The sequence below is a fragment of the Coregonus clupeaformis genome, chromosome 11, assembly GCF_020615455.1.
Source record: "Coregonus clupeaformis isolate EN_2021a chromosome 11, ASM2061545v1, whole genome shotgun sequence".
Taxonomy (NCBI): Eukaryota; Metazoa; Chordata; class Actinopteri; order Salmoniformes; family Salmonidae; genus Coregonus; species Coregonus clupeaformis.
The window spans coordinates 5,793,746-5,821,014 of record NC_059202.1 but is presented as its reverse complement, the minus strand read 5'-3'; the positions used below and the strand labels follow the sequence as shown (position 1 = coordinate 5,821,014).

Here is a 27,269-nt window from a genome sequence, read left to right as displayed (position 1 = left end):
TTTGATGATACTAGATTATCCTCTATTTAGGAGCTTCATCTTGTACAATGACTATTGTTGAAATGTGTGACTCACTGGGATACATTTTCACATTTATTCATAGAAGACTAAGTTCAGAATTAAGGTTAGTCATATAACATTGTCTGTTTATGCATCTCAGCAGGTGACAAATCAGCAGGAATGCAATTATTTAGTTTGATTCACTGTCACTCACACAAGTTGGGCCTCCTGTTGTGAACTAATAAGAGAATGTATCTTGTTAACACGGTGCCACAAAGACAAGAGAGCTGTTTTCTATGCAGGATTCAGGTTTAGCCCTAGGCCTGCTGTATGTAATGCTCTGGCTTTTATATGCAAGCCATTTTGTTATCTAAAGCTCTGTGTTTCATTAATAAGCAGACAGTAGGCCTAGTGGTCTGGTCAAAAAGCTCCCCGTAATATCTTTATTTCATAGATGTTATAAAGAGTTTGTATTAGCTGTTAATCCTGCTAATTTTTGCTGTGCTCAGCTGTCAAACAGAGCTCTTCTTCATTGGGGTTTATTGGCAGGCTTTCATCACCTCCCTTGAGATGACAAACAGATATCTCAAGAACATATTTTCATCTAAGAACCACATTCCAACCCGAAACGAGGCATTAACAGACCTAGACTTGTCTTCCACAAAAAAAATTGTATAAATTTTTGTTCCATTTTTCTGACTGCATTCTCTACAACTTCATCCGTTTCCTTCATCTTCCACTGTCGTCAATTATCCTGTGGTTTTGGGTAATGCAATGTTGGCAATTCCCAAGGAGGCATATTTAATGCTTTAGGCATGGGTTTGCACTTATTATTGAAGTGTGTATTTATGGTAATTGTATGCTTGTATTTCCTGAATGTGTTTATGTGTATTTCATGCCTTTATTTCATGACATTGATATTTGAGGGTTGTAAAATCAAAAGTGAGGCCACGATGAAAGTGTATTTAAACTCTGTCATTCCTGTCGTGACCAGACATAGGACAGGTTTAGGGTTGAATGGCGGGAACCGTGTTAGTTTCAAGTTTTAACGTCACATGCACAAGTACAGAGAAATACCTTTCTTGCAAACTCAAAACCCAACAATGCAATAACCAATAACAATGTATTACTAGAAAGAAAGAAAAAAGAAATATGAAGAAATATGAAGAACACAATATGTAAGTAAGCATACTTTATACAGGGTCAGTTCCGATACTATATTTACAATTAGCAGGGATACTGAAGTGATGGAGGTAGATACACCACATGACCAAAAGTATGTGGACATCTGCTCGTCGAACATCTCATTCCAAAATCATGGGCATTAATATGGAGTTGGTCCCCCCTTTGCTGCTATAACAGCCTGCATTCTTCTGGGAAGGCATTCCACTAGATGTTGGAACATTGCTGCGGGGACTTGCTTCCATTCAGCCACAAGAGGTTGGGCACTGATGTTGGGCAATTAGGCCTGGCTCGCAGTCGGCGTTCCAATACATCCCAAAGGTGTTCGATGGGGTTGAGGTCAGGACTCTGTGCAGGCCAGTCAAGTTCTTCCACACTGATCTCGAACCATTTCTGTATGGACCTCGCTTTGTGCATGGGGCATTGTCATGCTGAAACAGGAAAGGGCCCAAACTGTTACCACAAAGTTGGAAACACAGAATCGTCTAGAATGTCATTGTATGGAGTAGTGTTAAGATTTCCCTTCACTGGAACTAAGGGGCCTAGCCCTCCACCAAACTTTACAGTTGGCAGTATGCATTGGGGCAGGTAGCGTTCTCCTGGCATCCGCCAAGCCCAGATTTGTCCATTGGACTGCCAGATGGTGAAGCGTGATTCATCACTCCAGAGAAGGCGTTTCCACTGCTCCAGAGTCCAATGGCGATGAGCTTTACACCACTCCAGTCGACGCTTGGCATTGCGCATGGTGATCTTAGGCTTGTGTGCGGCTGCTCGGCCATGGAAACTCATTTCATGAACAGTTCTTGTGATGACGTTGCTTCCAGAGGCAGTTTGGAACTTGGTAGTGAGTGTTACAACTGAGGACAGACGACATGCTGCGCGCTTCAGCACTCGGCAGTCCTGTTCTGTGAGCTTGTGTGGCTTACCACTTTGCGGCTGAGTAGTTGTTGCTCCTAGACGTTTCCACTTCACAATAACAGCACTTACAGTTGACCGGGGCAGCTCTAGCAGGGCAGAAATTTGACAAACTGATTTGTTGGAAAGGTGGCATCCTATGACGGTGCCACGTTGAAAGTCACTGAGCTCTTCAGTAAGGCCATTATACTGCCAATATTTGTTTATGGAGATTTCATGGCAGTGTGCTCGATTTTTTACACCTGTCAGGAACGGGTGTGGCTGAAATAGCCTAATCCACTAATTTGAAGGGGTGTCCATATACTTTTGTATACACTACCAGTCAAAAGTTTGGACACACCTACTCATTCAAGCGTTTTTCTTTCTTTTTACAATTTTTTACATTTTAGCATAATAGTGAAGACATCAAAACTATGAAATAACACATATGGAATCATGTAGTAACCAAAAAAGTGTTAAGCAAATTAAAATATATTTGAGATTTGAGATTCTTCAAATAGCCACCCTTTGCCTTGATGACAGTTTTGCACATTCTTGGCATTCTCTCAACCAGCTTCACAAGGTAGTAAGCTGGAGTGCATTTCAATTAACAGGTGTGCCTTCTTAAAAGTTAATTTGTGGAATTTCTTTCCTTCTTAATGCATTTGAGCCAAACAGTTGTGTTGTGACAAGGTAGGGGGGTATACAGAAGATAGCCCTATTTGGTAAAAGACCAAGTCCATATTATGGAAGAACAGCTCAAATAAGCAAAGAGAAACGACAGTCCATCATTACTTTAAGACATGAAGGTCAGTCAATACGGAACATTTCAATAACTTTGAAAGTTTCTTGAAGTGCAGTCGCAAAAACCATCAAGCGCTATGATGAAACTGGCTCTCATGATGACCGCAACAAGAATGGAAGAATGGAAGACCCAGAGTTACCCAGAGTTACCTCTGCTGCAGAAGATACGTTCATTAGAGTTACCAGCCTCAGAAATTGCAGCCCAAATAAATGCTTCACGGAGTTCAAGTAACAGACACATCTCAACATCAACTGTTCAGAGGGGACTATGTGAATCAGGCCTTCATGGTCAAATTGCTGCAAAGAAACCACTACTAAAGGGCACCAATAAGAAGAAGAGACCTGCTTGGACCAAGAAACACAAGCAATGGACATTAGACCGGTGGAGATTTGTCCTTTGGTCTGGAGTCCAAATTTGAGATTTTTGGTTTAAACCACTGTGTCTTTGTGAGACGCTGTGTGGGTGAACGGATGATCTCCGCATGTGTAGTTCCCACCATAAAGAATGGAGGAGGAGGTGTTAAGGTGTTTTGCTGGTGACACTGTCTGTGATTTATTTAGAATTCAAGGCACACTTAACCAGCATGGCTACCACAGCATTCTGCAGCGATATGCCATCCCATCTGGTTTGGGCTTTTACATTTTTTTATTTATTTAACTAGGCAAGTCAGTTAAGAACAAATTCTTATTTACAATGATGGCCTACACCGGCCAAACCCGGACGACGCTAGGCCAATTGTGCGCCGCCCTATGGGACTCCCAATCACGGCCGGTTGTGATACAGCCTGGAATCAAACCAGGGGGTCTGTAGTGACGCCTCAAGCACTGAGATGCAGTGTCTTAGACCACTGCACCACTCAGGAGCCCAGTTGTTTTTCAATAGGACAATGACCCAACACACTTCATAGTGATCTGATTTAGACCTCGATAGTCAATGCACGGGCGTAAACCTCCATCCTTCTTCTTCACAAAAAAGAAACTTGAGGAGGCAGGTGAAGTGGAAGGCCAAATGTATCCCTGTCCCAGAGATTCGGAGACATATGTTTCCATAGCCGCCGTCTCCTCCTGAGACAGAGAATACACGTGACTCCTGGGAAGTGCTGCGCCTACCTGGAGATTTATCGCACAATCCCCCTGTCGACAGGGTGGTAGTTGAGTCGCCTTCTTTTTACAGAAGGCGAGAGCCAAATCAGCATATTCGGGGGGAATGTGCATAGTGGAGACCTGGTTTGGACTCTCCACCGTAGTTGCACCTATGGAAACACCTACACATCTCCCTGAGCACTGACGTGACCATCCCTTTAGAGCCCTCTGTTGCCACGAAATAGTGGGGTCATGAGAGGCCAACCAGGGAAGCCCCAACACCACAGGAAACGCAGGAGAATCGATCAGGAAGAGACTAATTCTCTCCTCATGACCCTCCTGCGTTTTCATACATAGTGGAGCTGTGACCTCCCTAATCAGGCCCGACCCTAAAGGACGACTATCTAAGGGATGTACACGGAAGGGCACATCAACAGGAACAATAGGGATCCCTAATCTACGTGCAAATGAATGGTCAATAAAGTTCCCAGCTGCGCCTGAATCTACTAGTGCCTTATGCTGGGAATGCGGGGAAAACTCAGGAAATTCTATGCATAACCACATGTGTGCAACAGGGAGCTCTGGGTGAGTCGGGTGCCTACTCACCTGGGATGATCCACCAGTGCCCTGCCTGCTGCCTCGACTCCCTGGGGAACCTCCCCAGCACCGACCAGCAGTGTGCCCTCTGCGGCCACAGTTGGTGCAGGAAACGCCCCCCTCCGGTGACCCTTCAAGCAGCACCTCCGAGCTCCATAGGGGTAGGGTCGGAGGTGCTGGGGGATGGAATGGACGGACCCTGACCCGGACGTCCGCGGGTGGCCAACAGGTTATCCAGCCGTATAAATAAATCCACCAGCTGGTCGAGGGTAAGGGTGGTGTCCCTGCATGCCAGCTCCCGTACGAACGTCCTCACGTAGACTACACCGGTAATGGTCGATCAGGGCCCTCTCATTCCATCCCGCGCTGGCAGCCAAGGTCCTGAAGTCCAGTGCGAAGTCCTGTGCGCTCCTCTTCCCCTGACTGAGGTGGAACAAGCGTTCCCCCGCCGCTCTCCCCTCAGGTGGATGATCGAAGACTGCCCGGAAGTGGGCGTTGGCCCACACAAGCGCTCTCCCCGACAGACAGGAGATGAGGGCGGACACGCTCTCGTATCCCGAGGGAGCCAGGGTGGATGGTCGGCAGGTAGAGCTCCACCTGGAGCAGGAACCACTGGCACCCGGCAGCCGTCCTATCATATGCCCTCGGGAGCGAGAGCCGAATCCCACTGGGTCCAGGTGACGGAGGGGTGGACATCGGTGTGGGTTGATCTGAAGTTGATGGGGTTGTGGGAAAAACCCCTCTCTCCCATCGCTCCATGGTATGCAACACGCGATCCATGGCTGTGCCAAGATTCTGGAGCATCGTCGTGTGCTGCTGGACGCGCTCCTCCACTGGTACCGGAGGACTGGATGCACCTGCTGACTCCATATGTGGTGCGTGTTTCTGTCAAGTGTCAATGTGCAGCGGTAGGACGGAGTCAGGCGCAGGACACAGAACTGAGTAAACAACGTAATTTACTCGACAAATAAACAACACTAATTTCCACGCAGGGAAACCACACCAGCTCACATAAGTCTTAGACACAAAAAAAGAACAAACATGCACAAAACCATGTGGGAACCAGAGGGTTAAATAGGGAAATAATATAATGTAATGGGAACCAGGTGTGTACAATCAAGACAAAACAAATGGAAAAAGAAACGTAGATCAGTGGCAGCTAGAAAGCCGGTGACGACGACCGCCGAACGCCACCCAAACAAGGAGAGGCACCAACTTCGGCGGAAGTCGTGACACGGACGGCAGAGTGAAGGAAAAGCAGCCAACAAGTGCTCAGCATATGTGGGAACTCCTTTAAGACTGTTGAAGCAGAGAGAATATGTGGGAACTCCTTCAAGACATGCAGAAGCAGAGAGAATAGTCCATGGCTTGGAGTCTTAAATGATTTTATGGGCCTTCCTACCACACCGCCTGATATAGCTGTCCTGGATGGCAGAGAGCTCGGCCCCAGTGATGTACTGGGCTGTCCACACCACCCTCTGTAGCACCATGAGATCAAGTTCCTCGGTGTCCAAATCACTAAAGACTTAAAATGGTACAAACACATTCGGCATGGGCCCTCAAATCCTCCAAAAGTTATACAGCTTTTATACGGCCCCGCGGCCTTGCGGGTGTTGACCTGATTAAAGATATTTTTCACATCGTCCTCAGAGAGGCTTTAAAATTCCGAACCCTCATTGGTTTGAATGGTATCAGCAATTTTTATTTAGGATTCTTTTGAATTTAACAACATGAATTGGGGAGTATTTCGATTACTATATAGGTAGAGAACACTGAACATAACAAGGCTATGTCAATAACTACATTTTGACAAAAATGCAGATAGAAACTTATAGTCCCAAACTCTTGAAATATCATAGCTACGGTAAGGGTTAAAACCCTGGATGGGAGACCAAAGGGTAGCTGTAGATAGATCAATTCTCCCGTAGGAGGTGCTGCCTATACTATTGTTTATTTTCTGAAAGTGGATATAACTTTGAAGATCTGACGTTGTTTTAAAGGTACAAATTCAACATATTTTATACCAGGTTTGTTGAAATTTGGTTCCCATGATGACATAGTCCTGTGGTTGTAATTTCACCCTCAAAACAACAGTTTACTTTGATTACATTTTTCAAATCCAATGTATTTTCCACCTAGAGACCACGTCACAATACGTTGACAAATTACGTTGAAACAACGTTGATTCAACCACTTTGTGCCCAGTGCGAAAGCTTTATTAAAATCAATGCCACCGAGGCTGAGTGTAAAATCTGCAAGCACTGGATAAAATGTGCAAGTGGTTCAACAAGTGGACTGATCAGACATTCAGGTCTACACCCGTAGGTGCAGAGAGGGCTTCAGCAAGTTCTGAGGGGGCTTCAGCAGCAAAACACTTCAGAACTATGGAGTCATACCTCAAGCCGATTGTATCAGAAATAGCTGTGTGCGGTGGGTTCTCCTACCATGCCATCGCAAACAGCAACTACATCAGATCAGCACAAAACAAGGATGGCCATACCCTCCCCAAGAATCACTTGGACATATCACAACTGGTGGGAGGATATGCAGAGAAAGAGAAGAGCAATTTAGCAGAGAAGTGAGCGACCGGGAGACCCATGGGGCGGCGCACAATTGGCCCAGCGTCGTCCAGGGTAGGGGAGGGAATGGCCGGCAGGGATGTAGCTCAGTTGGTAGAGCATGGCGTTTGCAACGCCAGGGTTGTGGGTTCGATTCCCACGGGGGGCCAGTATGATTTTTTTATTTTATTATTAATAATAATAAACAACAAAAAAAACATTAACAAAAAAACAAAAAAACAAAAAAAACATAATAATAATGTATGCACTAACTGTAAGTCGCTCTGGATAAGAGCGTCTGCTAAATGACGTAAAACATAAATGTAAATAAATACCAAGAACACTGGACCTTGGGGATGGTTAAGATCCCAGCTAGCCTGCCAGGTGAAAGGGTGAAAGAGATGGTGGAACTGCAATTGGCCTCATACAACCTCACAACGCAAGACCACATTGTGTGCAGCACTACAGAAGGGGCATCAGTTATGGTGAAGTATGGGAAACTTGTTGTCCCAGAGCTTCAGCTGTGCTACTCGCACACAGTGCACCTGGCTGTGACAGACATAATGTACCGCCCTCAAGCGCAGCCCCTGGCCCCGAGTGACAGTGATGATAATAATGATGCTGATGATGAAGAGGAAGATGGGGAGCGTGAGGAAACATACGAGCTGAGAGGGGAGCTGCCCAGCACAGTGGAGAAAGTTAGGAGGATTGCACATCACTTTTGCAAATCAGGGGGTCAGCGATGACAAGCTACAGGGGATTTTGGGAAAAGAGCGTAAAATTAAACTGCATTGCCGCACAAGGTGGAACAGTCTGGGATATATGGTGGAGAAGTATGTGATGTTGCACAGGGCCGTGAACAAGCCCTGACCGACGCGCAACCGAAGCTGCTGATGGAACTCAAACTGTTGAAGATGGCCGTGGAGTCACTGTGCCAGCTGGACTGCACCATCATCAAAGCTGACGGGATGAGAGGTGAGAGGTGCCATCGAGGCCAGGTTCATGGAGAGGAGGCAGAAGAACTTGGTGTCCTTCTTTAGGTAGGCTAGCATACTATTTATATTTTATTATGATAAATTAAGTTATGCCTATTAGGCTAATAATATGAATGAAATTGGTTTGTCCTGTCTGTCTTAGGCTATGTGGCTGTTTTTACATTTTATTAATTTATCTTTTCATTTTAATATCCATAGGTACTGTACCTCCTGAATCCCGCAGTGCTGAGGAGGGAGAGAGGAGAGTAGCGCAGAGGAGGGTGCAGTAGCAGATGCTGATGCACAAAAAGTGCCAACACCAAACATGGCTCCAGCAGGCGATCAGCTTGTCAACAGAACAACCACATGAGAAAAAGGAAACCGATTTGCTGAAGAGCCAAGCAACCAACAACAGGTCAAAATACATGCTGCACCTGTTTGAGGGGCTCGCTAGAATCCAGGCCACCTCCGTGGAGGCAGAGAGAGCTTTTTCTGTCTGTGGCCAATTTGTGACGAAAATCAGGAACCGCCTGATTGATGCACTGTGCTTTTTGATAGCCCACTTTAGCAGATTGTTTTTTTTAGTTAAACATTTACGGCTTATAGCCTATGCTAATTATTTTGTTTGTTTGTTACAGGGTAGGCCTATCAGGTTATTTATTTTACATAGCCTATAGCCTGAGGCTAATTAATGAGAATTAAGGCTCACGTTATTCTACATTTGTTTGTTTTTATTTGTGGTCTTGAGAATCAGTCAGCTACAGTTACATTTAATTTGATTACGTTGTGTAGCCAGAAGGCTTATGTTTAATTTATTTTATGCTATTGTGAAGTGGTTCTCTTGGTGGTGGAGGTTTCAGTGAGGAGGCAGCAAGATGGTGAGACGTTTATTTACAAGTGAAGTAGGGAAATAAGTTATAGCAAACTTAATTACAATTTAAATATGCAAAACGAAAAACAGGACGATGAACAGACCGACACATAGACAAGATACCTCTCTCATCGTTGTATCTGTAAAGACCTGCAGTGTCACTTTTAGTTTCTGGTCCTAGCTATCGGAACGGCTGCCCAAGTTCACATACAGTACACCCTGCCAGAGATGATTCTGCAGGCCCTATTAAGGAAAGACTTAGTCCTCCTCTACTCTCAGCTAAGATGATTTGTTTGACGTAAGGGAAGTATTGTACAGAAGTTATTAAGCAGATGGTGGCCTGTGAAATGTCGAAAGTAGGCTGCATTTAGCTATAGGTACAGGAAGCTACTCTGAAAATAGCAATTACTTCACACTGGAAGAAGTTAAGCAACACTAAAGCTACCCTTAAGAAAAATATATTTTACTTAAAGTTACTTTAAAAAAGTAGTTCACTACATTCAAACTACTTTGTGATAAATTATCATATCTAAATCTGAAATGTCATAGACTACAAATTGCAAGTCAGATGTTAACAGAATGTGTAATTTATCCTATTAAACTCAAGGAAATTCTTGCCTACTTCACTAATATTGTATTTTTGCAAAAAAGTAGTGTGTAATTCCAGTAGTTAACTACTGAAAACACTACCAAGATTTGAATTTGGTTAAACTACCACCAAGCTACTGCAAATTTTGTTAACTACTACATGTAGTTCACTTCATCCCAATAACTCCACAGATTCATGTTACTTCAGTAAAGACTATCTTCACATGCATTTAAGACAATACCTACTATTTATGTAAATAGCCAATTGTTCAAAATGCATGGTTTCTTCCGTTGGTTACCTTGTACTTTGTTAGTTCTGACACTGTCTAGAAAGCAGAGGAAGAAAGGGCCACACTACCCTCCCATCATTCCAGCACCTTTCATCCGCAGGGACAGATTTTTTTTTTCTCAACTGAGACCTCTGATATCTATGTTACAGATAGCATTGAGAGAAGCATTCAATTGAAATGCAAAATAAATGCAATATCCTGAAGCTAAAAAAGCCCCTTCAATAATATGAAGCAGTGTCTTGGAGATGTACATGTTGAGGCAAGCATTTGCCTCTACTTATTGTTGAGGAAAACATTTCGTGCCTAATCCTCGTTCTAATGCTTCTTCTGTCAAGCAATAACGATGGCTATTGAGTACAGAGGGAAAGACTTCCCTGCGTCACGCGCAGCGATTCGCTCTAAAGACGGCGCATGTTCGCTCCGAGCGCCTGGCCCATGCCACTCAGATCAAAGCCCCGATAGGTCGCTGGCGCATTCTGCAAAATATTTGCTTGATAAAAGCTGCCAGCTTTGCCATATAACAACATAATAAGAAAAATACTCACATAAGGAAGTGGTAAGCCCCTCTCTTCCAGCTCGGACTCCTCTGAATGCAAAAGGCAATATTGTAACATGATGAAGTAGGTCATGAAAATGGAAGACAGATGTGATATATTTCCTTGGATTCTGGACACAGGGAATCAATGACTTAATGCTAAATGCCATGATAAAAATGTACATTTATTGATAGAGAAGCAGGGAATCAGATCGCATGAGATGTGCTCCTCGGTGATGGAAGTTCAGACCTTTTTTATTTGAAAGTTTGAAGTGTCGTTGTGGTCCTCTTGCATGGCTAGAATAGAAGGTTAACACATAGGTATGCATACAAAAGGTTCCCTTTGGCAGCACCGAACAGTCATTTTATTATGAAAAATGACAGAGCGCATCACTACCTGCTGAGCACTCATAGTAAGTGGCTTATACTGTATGTACTCTTATTGCCTATTGACCATAACATCCTTATGTCATTACCGAATGTAATCTGTCATCATCTGTCCTCAACTTGTAATGCTTTGCTAATACTCCCTGATGGAGTTATTAGTGGTACATAAACACCTGTGGTGTTGATAGAGAGCCTATGTGTCACGGTTTCGGCCGAGGCTGCTCCTCCTCCTTGTTCGGGCAGGCTTCGGCGGTCGTCGTCCCCGGAGTACTAGCTACCACCGTTCGATGTTTCATGTTTGTTTGGTTTTGTCTGTTTGTACACCTGTCCCTTGTTAGTGTTTGATTTGGTTTCCTATTTAGTTATCGTGTGTTGGGTCAGGTGTTATGTGTGATTGGTTATTGTCTAGCTGTTGCTCTCGTTATTACTCTCGTGTTTTGTTGTTTTCGAGAGTCCGCACTGTGTGCGCTATTGCCTTTTACGCACGTTGTATTTTGTGCGTAATTTGTATTTTGCCTCCCGGTTGGGTTGGCTGTTCGCCTGTTTGGTGCTGACTTCATTTACTAAAGTCTGTTCACGAACGCCCGTGTTCCCTGTGCTTGATTTCCACACCGCATCTACACTCAGCTACTGACAGAATCACACATCACACCCATGGAATCAGCAGGAGCAACCGCGCCAACGGACATCATGGAGGACCGTCTGCGTGGGCAGGAGGACAGGATCAACCAGATCGGTCACGCCCTGGATCGGGTGATGAACACTCTCCACCGATGGGAAAGCAGCGGGGTACCCACGCCCCCACCTACCGGACCATCCCCATCGGTCAGTCCTCCTGTCCCCCTTCCGGAACCCAGCGGGATTCGGCTCTCGCTCCCGAGGGCGTACGACGGCTCCGCTGCCGGGTGTCAAGGGTTCCTGCTGCAAGTGGAGCTCTACCTCGCCACCGTACACCCGGCGCCCTCGGGACACGAGAGCGTCTCCGCCCTCATCTCCTGTCTCACCGGCAAGGCGTTGGAGTGGGCCAACGCCGAATGGAGGAGAATAGACGCCGCTACTATTACCTACGCGGAGTTCTCCCGCCGCTTCCGTGCCATGTTTGACCATCCACCAGAAGGGAAGGCGGCGGGGGAGCGTCTATTCTACCTCCGACAGGGGATGAGGAGCGCACAGGATTTTGCTTTGGAGTTCCGGACTCTAGCGGCAGATGCAGGGTGGAATGAGCGGGCCCTCATAGACCACTTCCGCTGCAGCCTCCGGGAGGACGTCCAGAGAGAGTTGGCGTGCAGGGATACCACGTTGTCGTTTGACCAACTGGTCGACATGGCCATTCGGCTGGACACCCTGCTCGCCACCCGTGGACGTCCCGGGTGGGGGTTGCCCATTCCACCTTCCGGCACCTCAGAGCCAGGTGCTGGCGCTAGAGAACGGAGGAGTAGGAACCCGAGGGGGGCCGTTCCCTGCACCAACTGTGGCCGTGGAGGGCACACCGCGGCTAGGTGTTGGGGAAGGTCCCCCGGTGGAGGTGAAGGCAGGCCACGCATTGGGGAGTCCTCCCAGGTGAGTAGGCGTCCTACTTACCCAGAGCTTTCTGTCGTTCACATAACCTTGCCTGTTTGTTTTCCACAGGTTGCACCTCGTTCCCAGCATAAGGCGCTAGTAGATTCAGGCGCAGCTGGGAATTTTGTAGATCGCCAGTTCTGTGTAGAGTTAGGGATTCCTCTCCTTCCCGTTGATAAGCCTTTCCCTGTACATGCCCTAGATAGCCGTCCGTTAGGATCTGGGTTAATTTGGGGAAGTTACAGCGCCCCTTAGGATGAAGACGCAGGGGGGTCATGAGGAGACGATTCAGCTCTATCTGATTGACTCTCCTGCGTATCCGGTGGTGCTGGGACTTCCCTGGTTGATTACCCATGATCCTACTATTTCGTGGCGAGAGAAAGCTCTTAAAGGGTGGTCTGTTCAGTGTGAGGGGCTATGTCTGGGTGTTTCCATAGGGGCGACCTCGGTGGAGAGTCCAAATCAAATGCCCGCACTGCATATTCCCCCCGAGTATGAGGATTTGACACTGGTGTTTAGTAAGACAAGGGCGGCGCAGCTGCCGCCTCATAGACAGGGGGATTGTGCGATAGATCTCCAGTTAGGAGCAGCACTCCCGCGGAGCCATGTGTATCCCTTGTCTCAAGAGGAGAGGAAGGCGATGGAAACTTACATCGCTGAGTCTCTGAGACAGGGATACATACGGGCCTCCACTTCACCCGCTTCCTCAAGCTTCTTTTTTGTGAAGAAAAAAGATGGAGGTTTGCGCCCGTGTATTGATTACCGCGGTCTCAATCAGATTACGGTGAAGTACAGTTATCCACTTCCTCTGATTGCGACTATGACGGAGTCATTACACGGTGCTCAGTTCTTCACAAAATTGGATCTCAGGAGCGCATATAACTTGGTGCGCATTAGAGAGGGCGATGAATGGAAGACAGCATTTAGCACGACCTCCGGTCATTACGAGTATCTCGTCATGCCATATGGGTTAATGAATGCTCCCTCAGTCTTCCAATCCTTTGTAGATGAGATTTTTCCGGGACATGCAGGGGCAGGGAGTAGTCGTGTACATAGACGATATTCTGGTGTACAGTTCTACCTGAGCTGCGCATGTAGCCCTGGTGCGCCGAGTGTTGAGGAGACTGTTGGAGCATGACCTATATGTCAAGGCAGAGAAATGCCTGTTCTTTCAGAAGTCGGTCTCCTTTTTGGGTTATCAGTTGTCTGCGTCAGGGGTGAAGATGGAGGTTGACCGGGTGTCAGCTGTGCGTAATTGGCAAACCCCAACCACTGTGAAAGAGGTGCAACAGTTCTTGGGTTTTGCGAATTATTACCGGAGGTTTATCCGGGGTTTTGGACAGGTGGCAGCTCCCATAACGTCTCTGTTGAAGGGGGGTCCGGTGCGCTTGCGGTGGTCAGCTGAGGCGGACAGGGCTTTTGGGAGACTGAAGGACCTGTTTACCTCGGCGCCGGTGTTGGCGCATCCGGATCCCGCTTTACCATTCCAGGTAGAGGTAGACGCGTCCGAGGCCGGTATTGGGGCCGTCCTCTCACAACGGTCTGGCACACCACCTAAGCTCCGCCCCTGTGCTTTTTATTCTAAGAAGCTCAGTCCGGCGGAGCGGAATTATGATGTAAGGGACAGGGAGCTGTTAGCCGTGGTACAGGCCCTAAAGGTGTGGAGGCATTGGCTTGAGGGGGCTCAACACCCTTTCCTCATTTTGACGGACCACCGTAACCTGGAGTACATCCGGGCAGCTAGGAGACTGAATCCTCGCCAGGCCCGCTGGACTATGTTTCTAGCCCGGTTTGTGTTTAAAATCACTTACATCCCTGGGTCCCAGAACGGGAAGGCAGATGCCCTGTCTCGGCGGTATGACACGGAGGAGAGGTCCGTTGAGCCCACTCACATACTACCAAAGTCTTGTCTGGTGGCACCGGTGGTATGGGAGGTCGATGCAGAGATCGAGCGGGCGTTACGCACCGACCCAAGTCCTCCACAGTGTCTAGTGGGTCGGACGTACGTTCCGCTCGAGGAACGCGATCGCCTCATTTATTGGGCTCATACGTCCCCCTCCTCTGGACATCCAGGTATCGGCCGGACAGTTCACTGCCTTAGCACTAAGTACTGGTGGCCAACGTTAGCCAGGGATGTGAGGGTTTATGTCTCCTCCTGTTCGGTGTGTGCACAGTGTAAGGCGCCCAGACATTTGCCCAGGGGTAAGCTACAACCCCTGCCCGTTCCACAACGACCCTGGTCCCACCTCTCGGTGGACTTTGTTACAGACCTTCCCCCCTCACAGGGGAATACTACCATCCTGGTCGTTGTGGATCGGTTCTCGAAGGCCTGTGTTCTCCTTCCCATGCCGGGTCTCCCTACTGCCCATACAGACCGCTGAGGCTCTGTTTACCCATGTCTTCCGGCATTACGGGGTACCCGAGGATATAGTGTCTGATCGAGGCCCCCAGTTCACCTCCAGAGTGTGGAGAGCCTTTATGGAACGGTTGGGGGTTTCGGTGAGCCTTACCTCGGGTTACCACCTGGAGAGTAATGGGCAGGTTGAACGTGTCAACCAGGATGTGGGTAGGTTTCTGAGGTCTTATTGCCAGGGCCGGCCGGAGGAGTGGGCGAGATACGTTCCGTGGGCCGAGATGGCACAGAACTCTCTCCGCCACTCCTCCACCCAACTAACCCCTTTCCAGTGTGTGTTAGGGTACCAGCCGGTTCTGGCACCTTGGCACGAGAGCCAGATCGAGGCCCCTGCGGTGGATGAGTGGGTGCGGCGCTCTGAGGAGACATGGAACGCTGCCCACGTTCATCTGCAGCGGGCCATCCGTCGGCATAAGACGAGCGCCGATCTCCACCGCAGTGAGGGGCCTGTATACGCACCTGGAGATCGAGTCTGGCTCTCGACCAGAAACCTGCCCCTCCGCCTGCCCTGCCGGAAGCTGGGTCGGCGGTTTGTGGGGCCATTCAAAGTCCTGAGGAGGTTGAACGAGGTGTGTTACAGGTTAGAACTGCCTATTGATTACAGGAATATTAACCCCTCGTTCCATGTGTCTCTCCTCAGGCCGGTGGTGGCTGGTCCACTCCAGGACTATGAGATAGAGGAGACTCCTCCGCCCCCGTTGGACATCGAGGGGGCTCCGGCGTACACTGTGAGGTCCATCCTTGATTCGAGACGCCGGATGGGGGGTCTCCAATATCTCGTGGAGTGGGAGGGGTACGGCCCGGAGGAGCGGTGCTGGGTGCCGAGGAGGGACATATTAGACCTGTCCCTGCTGACCGAGTTCCATCGGGGTCATCCCTACGCGCCCTGCTCCGCGTCGTCCTGGTCGTCCCCGAGGCCGGAATCGGCGCACGGCTGGAGCCGCGCGTCAAGGGGGGTACTGTCACGGTTTTCGGCCGAGGCTGCTCCTCCTCCTTGTTCGGGCAGGCTTCGGCGGTCGTCGTCCCCGGAGTACTAGCTACCACCGTTCGATGTTTCATGTTTGTTTGGTTTTGTCTGTTTGTACACCTGTCCCTTGTTAGTGTTTGATTTGGTTTCCTATTTAGTTATCGTGTGTTGGGTCAGGTGTTATGTGTGATTGGTTATTGTCTAGCTGTTGCTCTCGTTATTACTCTCGTGTTTTGTTGTTTTCGAGAGTCCGCACTGTGTGCGCTATTGCCTTTTACGCACGTTGTATTTTGTGCGTAATTTGTATTTTGCCTCCCGGTTGGGTTGGCTGTTCGCCTGTTTGGTGCTGACTTCATTTACTAAAGTCTGTTCACGAACGCCCGTGTTCCCTGCGCTTGATTTCCACACCGCATCTACACTCAGCTACTGACACTATGGAGGCGATTGAGGACATATTATGATGTGGAAATATTGTGTGTGAATACAGTGCCTTGCAAAAGTATTCATCCCCTGTTGGCGTTTTTCCTATTTTGTTGCATTACAACCTGTAATTTAAATGGATTTTTATTTGGATTTCATGTAATGGACATACACAAAATAGTCCAAATTGGTGAAGTGAAATGAAAAAAATAACTTTTTTCAAAAATGTATAGAAAATAAATAATGGAAAAGTGGTGCGTGCATATGTATTCACCCCCTTTGCTATGAAGCCCATAAATAAGACCTGGTGCAACCAATTACCTTCAGAAGTCACAGAATGAGTTAAATAAAATCTAAGTGTCACATGATCTGTCACATGATCTCAGTATTTATACACCTGTTCTGAAAGGCCCCAGAGTCTGCAACACCACTAAGCAAGGGGCACCACCAAGCAAGCGGCACCATGAAGACCAAGGAGCTCTCCAAACAGGTCAGGGAAAAAGTTGTGGAGAAGTACAGATCAGGGTTGGGTTATAAAAAAATATCTTAAACTTTGAACATCCCACGGAGCACCATTAAATCCATTATTAAAAAATTGAAAGAATATGGCACCACAACAAACCTGCCAAGAGAGGGCCGCCCACCAAAACTCACGGACCAGGCAAGGAGGGCATTAATCAGAGAGGCAACAAAGAGACCAAAGATAACCCTGAAGGAGCTGCAAAGCTCCACAGCGGAGATTGGAGTATCTGTCCATAGGACCACTTTAAGCCGTACACTCCACAGAGCTGGGCTATACGGAAGAGTGGCCAGAAAAGAAAAAAAGAAGTAAACATGTGGGGGCTGAGGGGGTGAATAGTTATGCACGCTCAAGTTTTCGTTTTTTTTGTCTTATTTCTTGTTTGTTTCACAAATTTTTTTATTTTGCATCTTCAAAGTGGTAGGCATGTTGTGTAAATCAAATGATACAAACCCCCCAAAAATCCATTTTAATTCCAAGTTGTAAGGCAACAAAATAGGAAAAATGCCAAGGGGGGTGAATACTTTCGCAAGCCACTGTACCTTTTACATGTGTGCCTGTTTCGCTCATCTCAGAACTATTACTTCACTTTTTGGCAGCGAGGAAATGGATTAACATGGTTGAATTAATTTGGAGCATTAGCTACAATAGAACTGGCATAGCACAGCATAGGCTTCCACTCTAACTGCAGTCACCACACATGCACATAATGTATTTTAACTGCCTGTGGATTTATAGAATGGTGTCATGGTCAACCATATCATATGGTTAGCATCGGAAAGGGACTGGAACAACCGTGCTTGTTAAACCAAATGGTAAGAAATAAGAGCACTTCGTTGAGTTGGTGCGTGCTTCCACAGCCCTGCTATCTGACATGTTTGATCATGATTTGTCACGATAAGAGAAGCACACCTGTGTTGGGAGAATATGATCCAAAATGGAACTGACAATGGCAATGGCCTTTGCGCATCACATTTTGAATCAATAAGGAACTCTGGACACCATGGGGTGTTCACATCATGGGAGCGGACCAGACTTGCACACATGTGAGAAACATCACAAGGGTTACTGGGTAGGGCCTTCTGCTTGTCAGGTCCGAGGTATGGGGCGGGGGAGGAGTGGGCAAGACATGCAGGCCAGATGTAGACACTGTGTTACCCTTCCCTTCCATATGGGAATATTTACATCCCCTTTGTGTTGTACATAGATGAAAGCAGGAGTTCCATTTGAGCAGATTTTATGACACATTTTTCAGCAAATTTGCAGGGGAACTTTAAATGCCTTGTAAAACCCGTTCCATAGTCTGCAAGACCACCCCATTAAGTCTGATACCCTTTGTGAATATGAGGCAAATATGAGTATGGACTGTATATACTGTATCAGTATATACAGTAGAAGGAAGTCATGGGAAATGTGTTTTGATGCTAAGTATTACATGCTAAAGTAAATGTAAAATAAACTCTTCAAAACTTCCCCCCCAAAACACTCAGGCAGATGATGAAAGCAGAACACCATTATTTTATTGTGGAAAAGAAGCAACATTGGGAAAGTCTATTCTGGCACATCGTTTTTTTTTTATATTACAAAAAAGCAAAAGCTACAAATCTTGATAATTTATACAAATACAACTTTCAAAAAATATAACTTTAGAAACTCTCTGAGTGCTCTGTGAGCACGAGTCTGCAATACAACCCACCGCTTGAAATCCCTGAGCAGAGACACAGAATGAAACACTTATTTCCATCTTCAGACACACTCTCGTTTGTTCATAAACACTTTATACACAAGACAAATTAGCACAACTTGTGATGGGGGATGGTGGTGATGGGGAGAAGATGTGAGGGTAGAATACTTCATTGTGATAACCTAGCTCATTATATCAGACAGATAGACATGGTGATCATAGCTAAATACACCACAGTGTTGACGCAGTCAAGACCAACACAACCATTACGACAGTAACAACCAGTAGAGCTATCAAGCTCCAGCCAGACAGACACACTGCCGTGCTGTGCTTTCAAAAGACTGACAGACAGCCATGAGAACAGAGATCACATAGTGAGTGGAACAGGGCTCATACATGTTTAATGTTCAAGAAAGAACAAGGCAACTATCATACTACTAACTCCATACAGCACTGGATATGACCTATGAGGATGGTGTCACTGTGTAGGGAAGTGGACAGCACAAGAAAATGCAATGTTTTAATACTTTTGGCTTTTTTCTAGTCATTTCAATTATTATGAAATGTGTTTTCTTTGTATCGAATGCAATATTTTAGCGAAATTAAGATACATCTGCTAGAAAATTGGAATCAAATAGTTGTATATTTTCTGTCAGAATCGCAAGGCAAAGTCTTCAAGACAAACGTGTACAGGTATATCACATTTCTTAAAGTGAAATGGATCAATACTTATCTTATGAACTATCTTCAACATACACTTGAAAATGTAACACAGTGCCAGCTGGTTTATATGCCAAGATAACACAAAGAAATAACTTACAAACATTAAACCGCCCGGTGGCTGTTGGCTTCTTTACAATAAACATAATGTCAAAGCGGGATTATCTGTTTCTCCAAAATAAAGTTTCTTCCAAATTGGAGATACAGTTAACAAACGGTGGTAAATAATTTTTTATGACATCAACCAAGTAGATGTTAATTACACAGAATATATACAAAATGGACATTTAAGACTGAGAAGAGTGAGAGAACATGATGTTTTGACGCTAGGATTTTCTTTTCATTTCTTACAGATACTGAACTTGCTGGGTGGACACTGACCTTCCCTTGCAAGTCAGACTATATTGTATATTATACTGTATGTAGGTTTTACTGTATATATTAACATTCATATATACATACAAATAAAAGAAAATGAACATTTTCAAACAAAGCAATATTACATATAAAGACTCCCTCAGACAAACTATGGTTGTGCATTGTTATGTAATGGAGTGCATCGGTTTGACGGCTATTTGGTTAGGAGATTTCAGACATCAACAATGGCTTCCGATTGTCCTCTTATCATGTCTAAAGACCAGTCCTCGGCACACATCAGTATGTATTGCGAAGGGAGGGGAAGCCCTGCTGCTGTCCAAACCTCCAACTAGCATGCCAGCTGATGGGGGCTAATGTTAGTACCCTAGGAAGGTCATTTGCCATTAGCTACCTTCCTCTAAGTAAATTATCCAAGGAGACATGAGTAGCCTACACCAGAGACATATATTCATCTTAATCTAGTTGTGTTCAATTTCAGAATTAACTGATAAAGCTGTTACCTCCAATACCCTGCCATGAGTTTCACTGATGTGCACAGAAGCCAATGAACACAACTTCATTAGACCGGAAACTTCATTCGACGGTGAGAAAAAACCCTCACTTCTACTGCACTGTTCCTGCTTCAGAGGGCAGCGCCTTGGGACTCTGGCCCAGGACAAATGTTGACCTTATAAGCATCTATAACTAATTCAATTCCTAATTAACCACAAGACTTCCAGTATGAACCTATGGCCCACTTCAAGTTAAGTGCTCTGGTTGAAAATCACAGATCCTGGGAGAGAACACATTTTGGACAAAGTTCCAGAAAGTCATCATTCAAAGGTAGTGCTCCTCACAATGGACAGCCTCCCAGGGAAGTTACTCCTGGCCTGAGGAGGCGTGAGGAGTCACAAGGAGCGTTCTGCAGTCCTGTGCCTTTTTCTGCTGTCCTCCTCCATCCTCACTTCACCAGTTTCTCCTCCAAGGGAGCTGGCCACTTCTTCCCCAGGCCTGCTGCACAGATGGCTGATTGGCTGGTGAGATAACTCACAGCCCCATGGTCCTCAGGCCCTGTTTCTCCATGATGTTCCACAGCTTACGCAGGTTAGACTGGGTGATGGTGTCGTCTGGCTTCAGCTGCAGCGCTCGCAGGTAGTTGGCCTCCGCCTCCTGCAGCTTCCCGTTGAGATGGAGAATGGCCCCTAGGTTCATCAGGGCTGCTGGATACTGGAACACAAGAACAGGACAGTTCAGTTCAGTCATTCTCAAAAAGCACATCTCACAGAAGGCTACACTGCAAAAAAAGAACGGTGCATTTTGGTTCTTTACAGCACCATTTCTTCTAGCAGTATAGCAAAATCTTTGGTAAAATGTCACTCTGAATGGTCTCTTCAGTAATAGCAGACGCTGTAACAGTCAGAGATGAATATGCAAGAGAATGAGTACATGGTTGAGAGTGGAGTAGAGTGCCGAGAGCAGAGTCAGGCCTAGTGAGGCAGTAGCAGAAGTGGCAGGAGAGTAACAGTCTCATACAGTACAACTCAGTCAGACCGCCAGAGCTGTTAGCACATTAAAACACTTATGTCCTCCGTTTAGACTGAGGAATTAATTGCATAGAACATCTAGAATGTTACGTCATCCCATTGCTGAAAACCATAAAAAGATGTTTGGACATAACAAATAATACAAGTTATGTCATTTTATCTACACTGAACAAAAATATAAATGCAACATGCAACAATTTCTAAGATTTTACTGAGTTACAGTTCATATAAGGAAATCAGTCTATTTAAATAAATTCATTAGGCCCTAATCTATGGATTTCACATGACTGGGATTAAAGATATACATCTGTTGGTCAAAGATGCCTTAAAAAAAGTAGGGGCGTGGAACAGAAAACCAGTCAGTATCTGGTGTGACCACCATTTGACTCATGCAGCACAACACATCTCCTTCACATAGAGTTGATCAGGCTGCTGATTGTGGCCTGTGGAATGTTGTCCCACTCCTCTTCAATGGCTGTGTGAATTTGCTGGATATTGGCGGGAACTAGAACACGCTGTTGTACACTTCAATCCACAGCATCCCAAACATGCTCAATGGGTGACATGTCTGGTGAGTATGCAGGCCATGGAAGAACTGGGACATTTTCAGCTTCCAGGAATTGTGTACAGATCCTTGCGACATGGGGCTGTGCATTATCATGCTGAAACATGAGGTGATGGCAGCGGATGAATGGCACGACAATGGGCCTCAGGATCTCGCCATCGATAAAATGCAATTGTGTTCAATGTCCGTAGCTTATGCCTGCCCATACCATAACCCCACCGCTACCATGGGGCACTCTGTTCACAACGTTGACATCAGCAAACCGCTCTCCCACACAATGATATACCCGCTGTCTGCCATCTGCCCGGTACAGTTGAAACTGGGATTCATCCGTGAAGAGCACACTTCTCCAGTGTGCCAGTGGCCATCGAAGGTGAGCATTTGCCCACTGAAGTCGATTATTCTTCGGTTGTGCAAACCCACAGTTTCATCAGCTGTCCGGGTGGCTGGTCTCAGACGATCCCGCAGGTGAAGAAGCTGGATATGGAGGTCCTGGGCTGGTGTAGTTACACTAGGTCATGCGGTTGTGAGGCCGGTTGGACGTACTGCCAAATTCTCTAAAACGACGTTGGAGGCGGCTTATGGTAGAGAAATGAACATTCAATTCTCTGGCAACATCTCTTGTGGACATTCCTGCAGTCAGCATGCCAATTGCACGCTCCCTCAAAACTTGAGACATCTGTTGCATTGTGTTGTGTAACATAACTGCTCATTTTAGAGTGGCCCTTTATTGTCCCCAGCACAAGGTGCACCTGTGTAATGATCATGCTGTTTAATCAGCTTCTTGATATGCCACACCTGTCAGGTGGATGGATTATCTTGCCAAAGGAGAATTTGTGCACAACATTTGAGAGAAATAAGCTTTTTGTGCGTATGGAAAATATCTGGGATCTTTTATTTCAGCTCATGAATCATGGGACAAACACTTCACATGTTGCATTTATATTTTTGTTCAGTATACTTTATGTGTGAATCTATATTTTTTTAAGGAAAGTACTTCTCAAAAGAGATGGCATGACAGAATATTGATAGGACATTGATTAAAGTTGAAAAAATAAAAAAATTTATCACATTGATTCTGGTGGGCTTGTTTGACTAGAATGGAGTCATTCTATTGCCGGAAACCAAGCTCTATTTCTATACACACACTATACAAAACAGAATAAACTCTCAATCCTCTTTATCGCACAGCCAACTCAACATACTTTCAGTTGACCAATTACAATAATGTCTGATGGCCAAAACTGAGGACAAATGTCATGATAGGTTAATTCAACCCAGGGCTTTAACCTCTTTAATTAGTCAGCCAATAGGAATAAGTAGTACTTTTTCTGACCTTCAACTAAAACAGTCCTACTTAACAGGGCCATCCTTTAATCTCAGAAGCCATATTGTGACAGTAGTGATGCTGTTGGACCAGCCGGACTGCCCAGGCCGTAGTGCCCTTCTGAGGGGAGTTTTGTGTCAGGACTTCTCCATGTCCCTGTGGCCTGTTTGGGGCGGCATATCCACAATTCAACCCAGCTCTTTGAAGTGGGGCACATGGATGAACATATTATAATGTTTTTTCCTGCTGATGCCATGAGGCAAATACCAGAGCCAGTCCAAGGGATGAGTCTCCCAGGATAGTAGGAAAGTAGTGCAAGTGTTCAGAGCTAAATAATCCCTGGGAGTTTAAATAGAGACCAAGGGAGTGTCTCACATCTCACGTCTGATCTCCATTTTATCTGAAGGAGTAGAGCAGAATTGTACTTGTGTAGTTAAGCTACTGCTACTGAGTAATAGCACATGGCTTTACATTTGGTTAACTCATTAATGTTTTGAATGTAAAGTTGACTTGACAGCATGTTGTGGAAGAAATAACACTAGTTGTATTCATGAGCATCATGACACATGATACCGTACACGTGATTCATAAACTGGGCCTTGATGATTTTCTGTTTGTTTTTATTATTTACCATTTGCAAAAAAATACAAATAAAAGACAGGAGTATGAAATGTAATCCATCTCAATAAAACGACCAATAACGGCCTTTGAAGTCATATAGAATAACTCATAAGCAATTATCACCCATTGGTCTGTTCCTCATGAAATGCCATGTGCTTATGTTATCAAGGTTTGACATTTTCACAAATTTCCCCAAAAGTTTATAAAAGCCTTAATTTCTTCTCCTCGGACCGTAAAACAATGTGGAGTGATGCTGCTGCCAATACCGTAGCATGGCAGGGAAAAAGTGTCTATATACGGAATGGGAAATGCTGCGAGGTCTACAGATTTCTAAACATACCCCACTATGCACATTAGTGTAAACAATAGGGGCTTTGTGAAATATTAGAAGTTGAAATTAACTTATATCTCTGGAATTAAAACTCAATGTATGTCTTGACTGTAAAACAAAAATAATTTTCACCTTGTATGTTGTAATCGACGAAATAATAATCTAATTGTGTGGAACAAATAGAAACTTGACTAGTAATTCCAACATGCTCTCATGCTGTCTGCTAGCTAATAATACATCTGTCTTATCCTAGTAGCCCCAGGACCTAGAAGCATTAGTTTGAAGGTATAGGACCAAAAATACTTATTATGTCATGGAGACAGTGAGTAGACTAAAGACATGGTCTTCCAGTCTTGAATGAGTTCCTGGAGGCGTGGACATTAAAACCACAGACACTCTCCCATTGTCTGGCCATTTGTCTTGCTTTGTCCACACTAGCCTGAGCCATGCTAGCTGCAGTAACAATCGTTTTCAGCTCTGCTCTGGGCTGTTCTGTTCTGTGATTTCATCTTAGAAGTGCTTTGGTATCCACGGACTGCGGGACTGGTACTTTTGTAGCTATAGCAATATTCCCCAGCAGAAGAAGTAAAACATTTTTTCTACGTTTAGATCAAACGAGCAGCCAGATTTCATGGCAAAATGTTCATGTAATTGTGAACTGAGTAATAAATTAAATTACCTTGTATTTGACCCTGAAATTGATGGGTCAAACCACAGAATAAGGTTTTCTGGACCAATTTGCAAGATGGAGCTTTTTAACTAGACCCCAGAAAAATGCTAACCAAAAACAGACCACACCGAAAAAAAAATCACATAATTTGTTATTCGAAAGGGCCACACATCGGTAGTGGTGATACCATGTGTATTATTGTTCCTCTGTGGTGTTGGAGTGGTTCCACTGTGTGTGAGGTGGAATTCCCGCATCACCAATGGAGATGCCCACTGTACTACTGTTGGCCTGACTGATACACTCAGAGGAGAGGTGGAGGAGTCACCCAAACCACAGTCAGATGACACACAGTAGGTGGCTCCTGTTTCAGCCATATGCCATTCAATCAGGGGTGGAAGTAACAAATTACAAATACTCTCGTTACTGTAAATTAGTAGCTTTTCTGAGTACTGGTACTTTTTTGAGTATTTACTTAAGTCTGTTTTGAATGAAGTATTGTACTTCGCTACCCTTTTAAAACCATCCATTACAGAGTACAATTTTGTAGGCTATCCATAATATTAGACATGAGTTTATGCGAGCTCATCGTTGTTTAGTCAGTGACCAATCAAATCAAATATCTTAGTTAGTTTAGTTTGAGACGTATCGTGAAAGAAGGGAAAGGTTTCTATCAAAGCGGTGTGTGTGAAAACAATGGAGACGGAGGAGACTGTGACTGTGACCAGTTCTCCTTCAAGCACAGCACAGGAGAGGCCATGCAATGCAAGCTTTTCTTACCCAGGATGGCGGCGGTAGCAGCCTTCAAAAACTCTGCCTCGAACTTGAGGAAACATTGTAGAGGTAAGATAACTAGCTAGTTAGCTATGAATGATCAAACATTTCGCTATAGATGGCTTTAGAAGCTAGTATAGCTAGCTATCTAATAGTCTAACTTACGGATGTTAACATTAGCTTAGTTGTCTAGCATGCTAACATTAGCAAGCTATTCTTGCAGCTAAGTTAGCTAGTTAGCTACATGGCTAACCACCACCTGATGATGTTAGCCTATATGGCTAGCACGTCAATGTCACTATTAGTGGTGGTGGCTAGCTAGCTAGCTATGAAAGTTATCTGGGTTAGCTAACAACATTAGGCTAACATCAGCAAGTGAGCTAGCTAAGTTAGCTAGCTAGCTAGCCAACGTTAGCCTGCTTGGTGATGACATACAGTATTTAGACCTAGGATTTTTAGCTATGTACTGTACTTTGTGTAAATTAGGATAATGTTCATCTAAAAGCCAGAGACTCTGTAAGTCTAACTGTGCATATAACTGTGTGAGTCTACACAATAAGTACAGCTAGACAGTACTTTTTTAGGTCTGAGAACATCTGACAAACTCACTTCAGTCTCTGTTTCTGAGAATAATAAGTACGGAAAGTCTGTGTTTGGGCTAATGTAATGTCAGTGATATGATTAACTAAGTTGCCACATAAAGCAGAATTTGCTGAAATATTCATTATGTGTATGTTGTATATTTACCACTATACAGGTTTGGTCATCCTGAAGCATCATCTTGACAAAATGACAGAGGACGAGACAGCGCAACAGAGACAGCATTCATCTGATGAAGATGATTTCTTGTCATCACCTGATGGCCAAAAGGTCACAAGGTACAGGGGAGCTGGATGGGTACCTTGCCTGTGTGTCAGACAAGATTGACTGGCTTCATTCCTTTCCATACATAAATGAACATAGGCCTGAACACAGCAGGTACCCATAGACTTCCAGTCATTGCGCTAACGATAGCATTGGCTCGCGAAACTACCTCAAACTTCCTTTTATACTGGACACAGAGACATAAAAATTGTATTTACTAGTTCATCTGACTCTGGGGAAGTAGATAAAGTAATTAAATGTACATGGAGGGCTAATATCAACAATATGCATATCAATATCTCCTGGCTCAAAGTAGAGGAGAGATCACTACAGGTCTTTGAGAGAGGTATTGACATGTTAAAAGTCCCGAACTGTCTGTTCTATCGGTTAACACACAGCTCAGACACTCATACATACCCCACAAGACATGCCACCAGAGGTCTCTTCACAGTCCCCAAGTCCAGAACAAAGGCTAGGAATTGCACAGTACTATACACTGAGCGTACAAAACATTAGGAGCACCTGCTCTTTCCATGACATAGACTGACCAGGTGAATCCAGGTGAAAACTATAATCCCTTATTGTCACTTGTTAAATTAACTTCAATCAGTGTATATGAAGGGGAGGGGACAGGTTAAAGAAGGATTTTTAAGCCTTGAGACAATTGAGACATGGATTGTGTATGTGTGCCATTCAGAGGGTGAATGGGCAAGACAATGATTTAAGTGCCTTTGAATTGAACGGGGTATGGTAGTAGGTGCCAGGCGCACCTGTTTGAGTGTGTCAAGAACTGCAACACTGCTGGGCTTTTCACGCTCAACCGTTTCCCGTGTGTATCAAGAATGGTACACCATCCCCAGAACATCTAGCCAACTTGACACAACTGTGGGAAGCATTGGAGTCAACATGGGCGAGTATCCCTGTGGAACGCTTTCGACACCTTGTAGAGGCCAAGCCAGTCGAATTGAGGCTGTTCTGAGGGCAAAATGGGATGAAACTCAATATTAGGAAGGTGTACACTCAGCGTATAGAGCCATGACTACATGGAACTCTCTTCCACCTCAGGTAACTCAAGCTAGCAATGAAATCCTATTTTAAAAAACAGATTAAACAACACCTCATGGCACAACGCGGACTGTGAAGAGACCCACACACACACACACACATTATTC

The 27,269-nt window shown here is 45.3% G+C and overlaps 1 protein-coding gene across 1 annotated transcript in view; it reads right to left on the bottom strand.

The window, feature by feature from the left end:
• Positions 1-18,152: 18,152 nt before the first annotated feature.
• Positions 18,153-27,269, bottom strand: part of LOC121576965 (protein O-mannosyl-transferase TMTC2-like) — a 211,002-nt gene continuing 201,885 nt past the window's right edge. Inside the window, exon 12 of the mRNA XM_041890594.1 lies at positions 18,153-20,631. Coding sequence (XP_041746528.1) covers positions 20,452-20,631 — 180 coding nt within the window. The 3' untranslated portion in view covers positions 18,153-20,451. The remainder of the gene's footprint in view (positions 20,632-27,269) is intronic.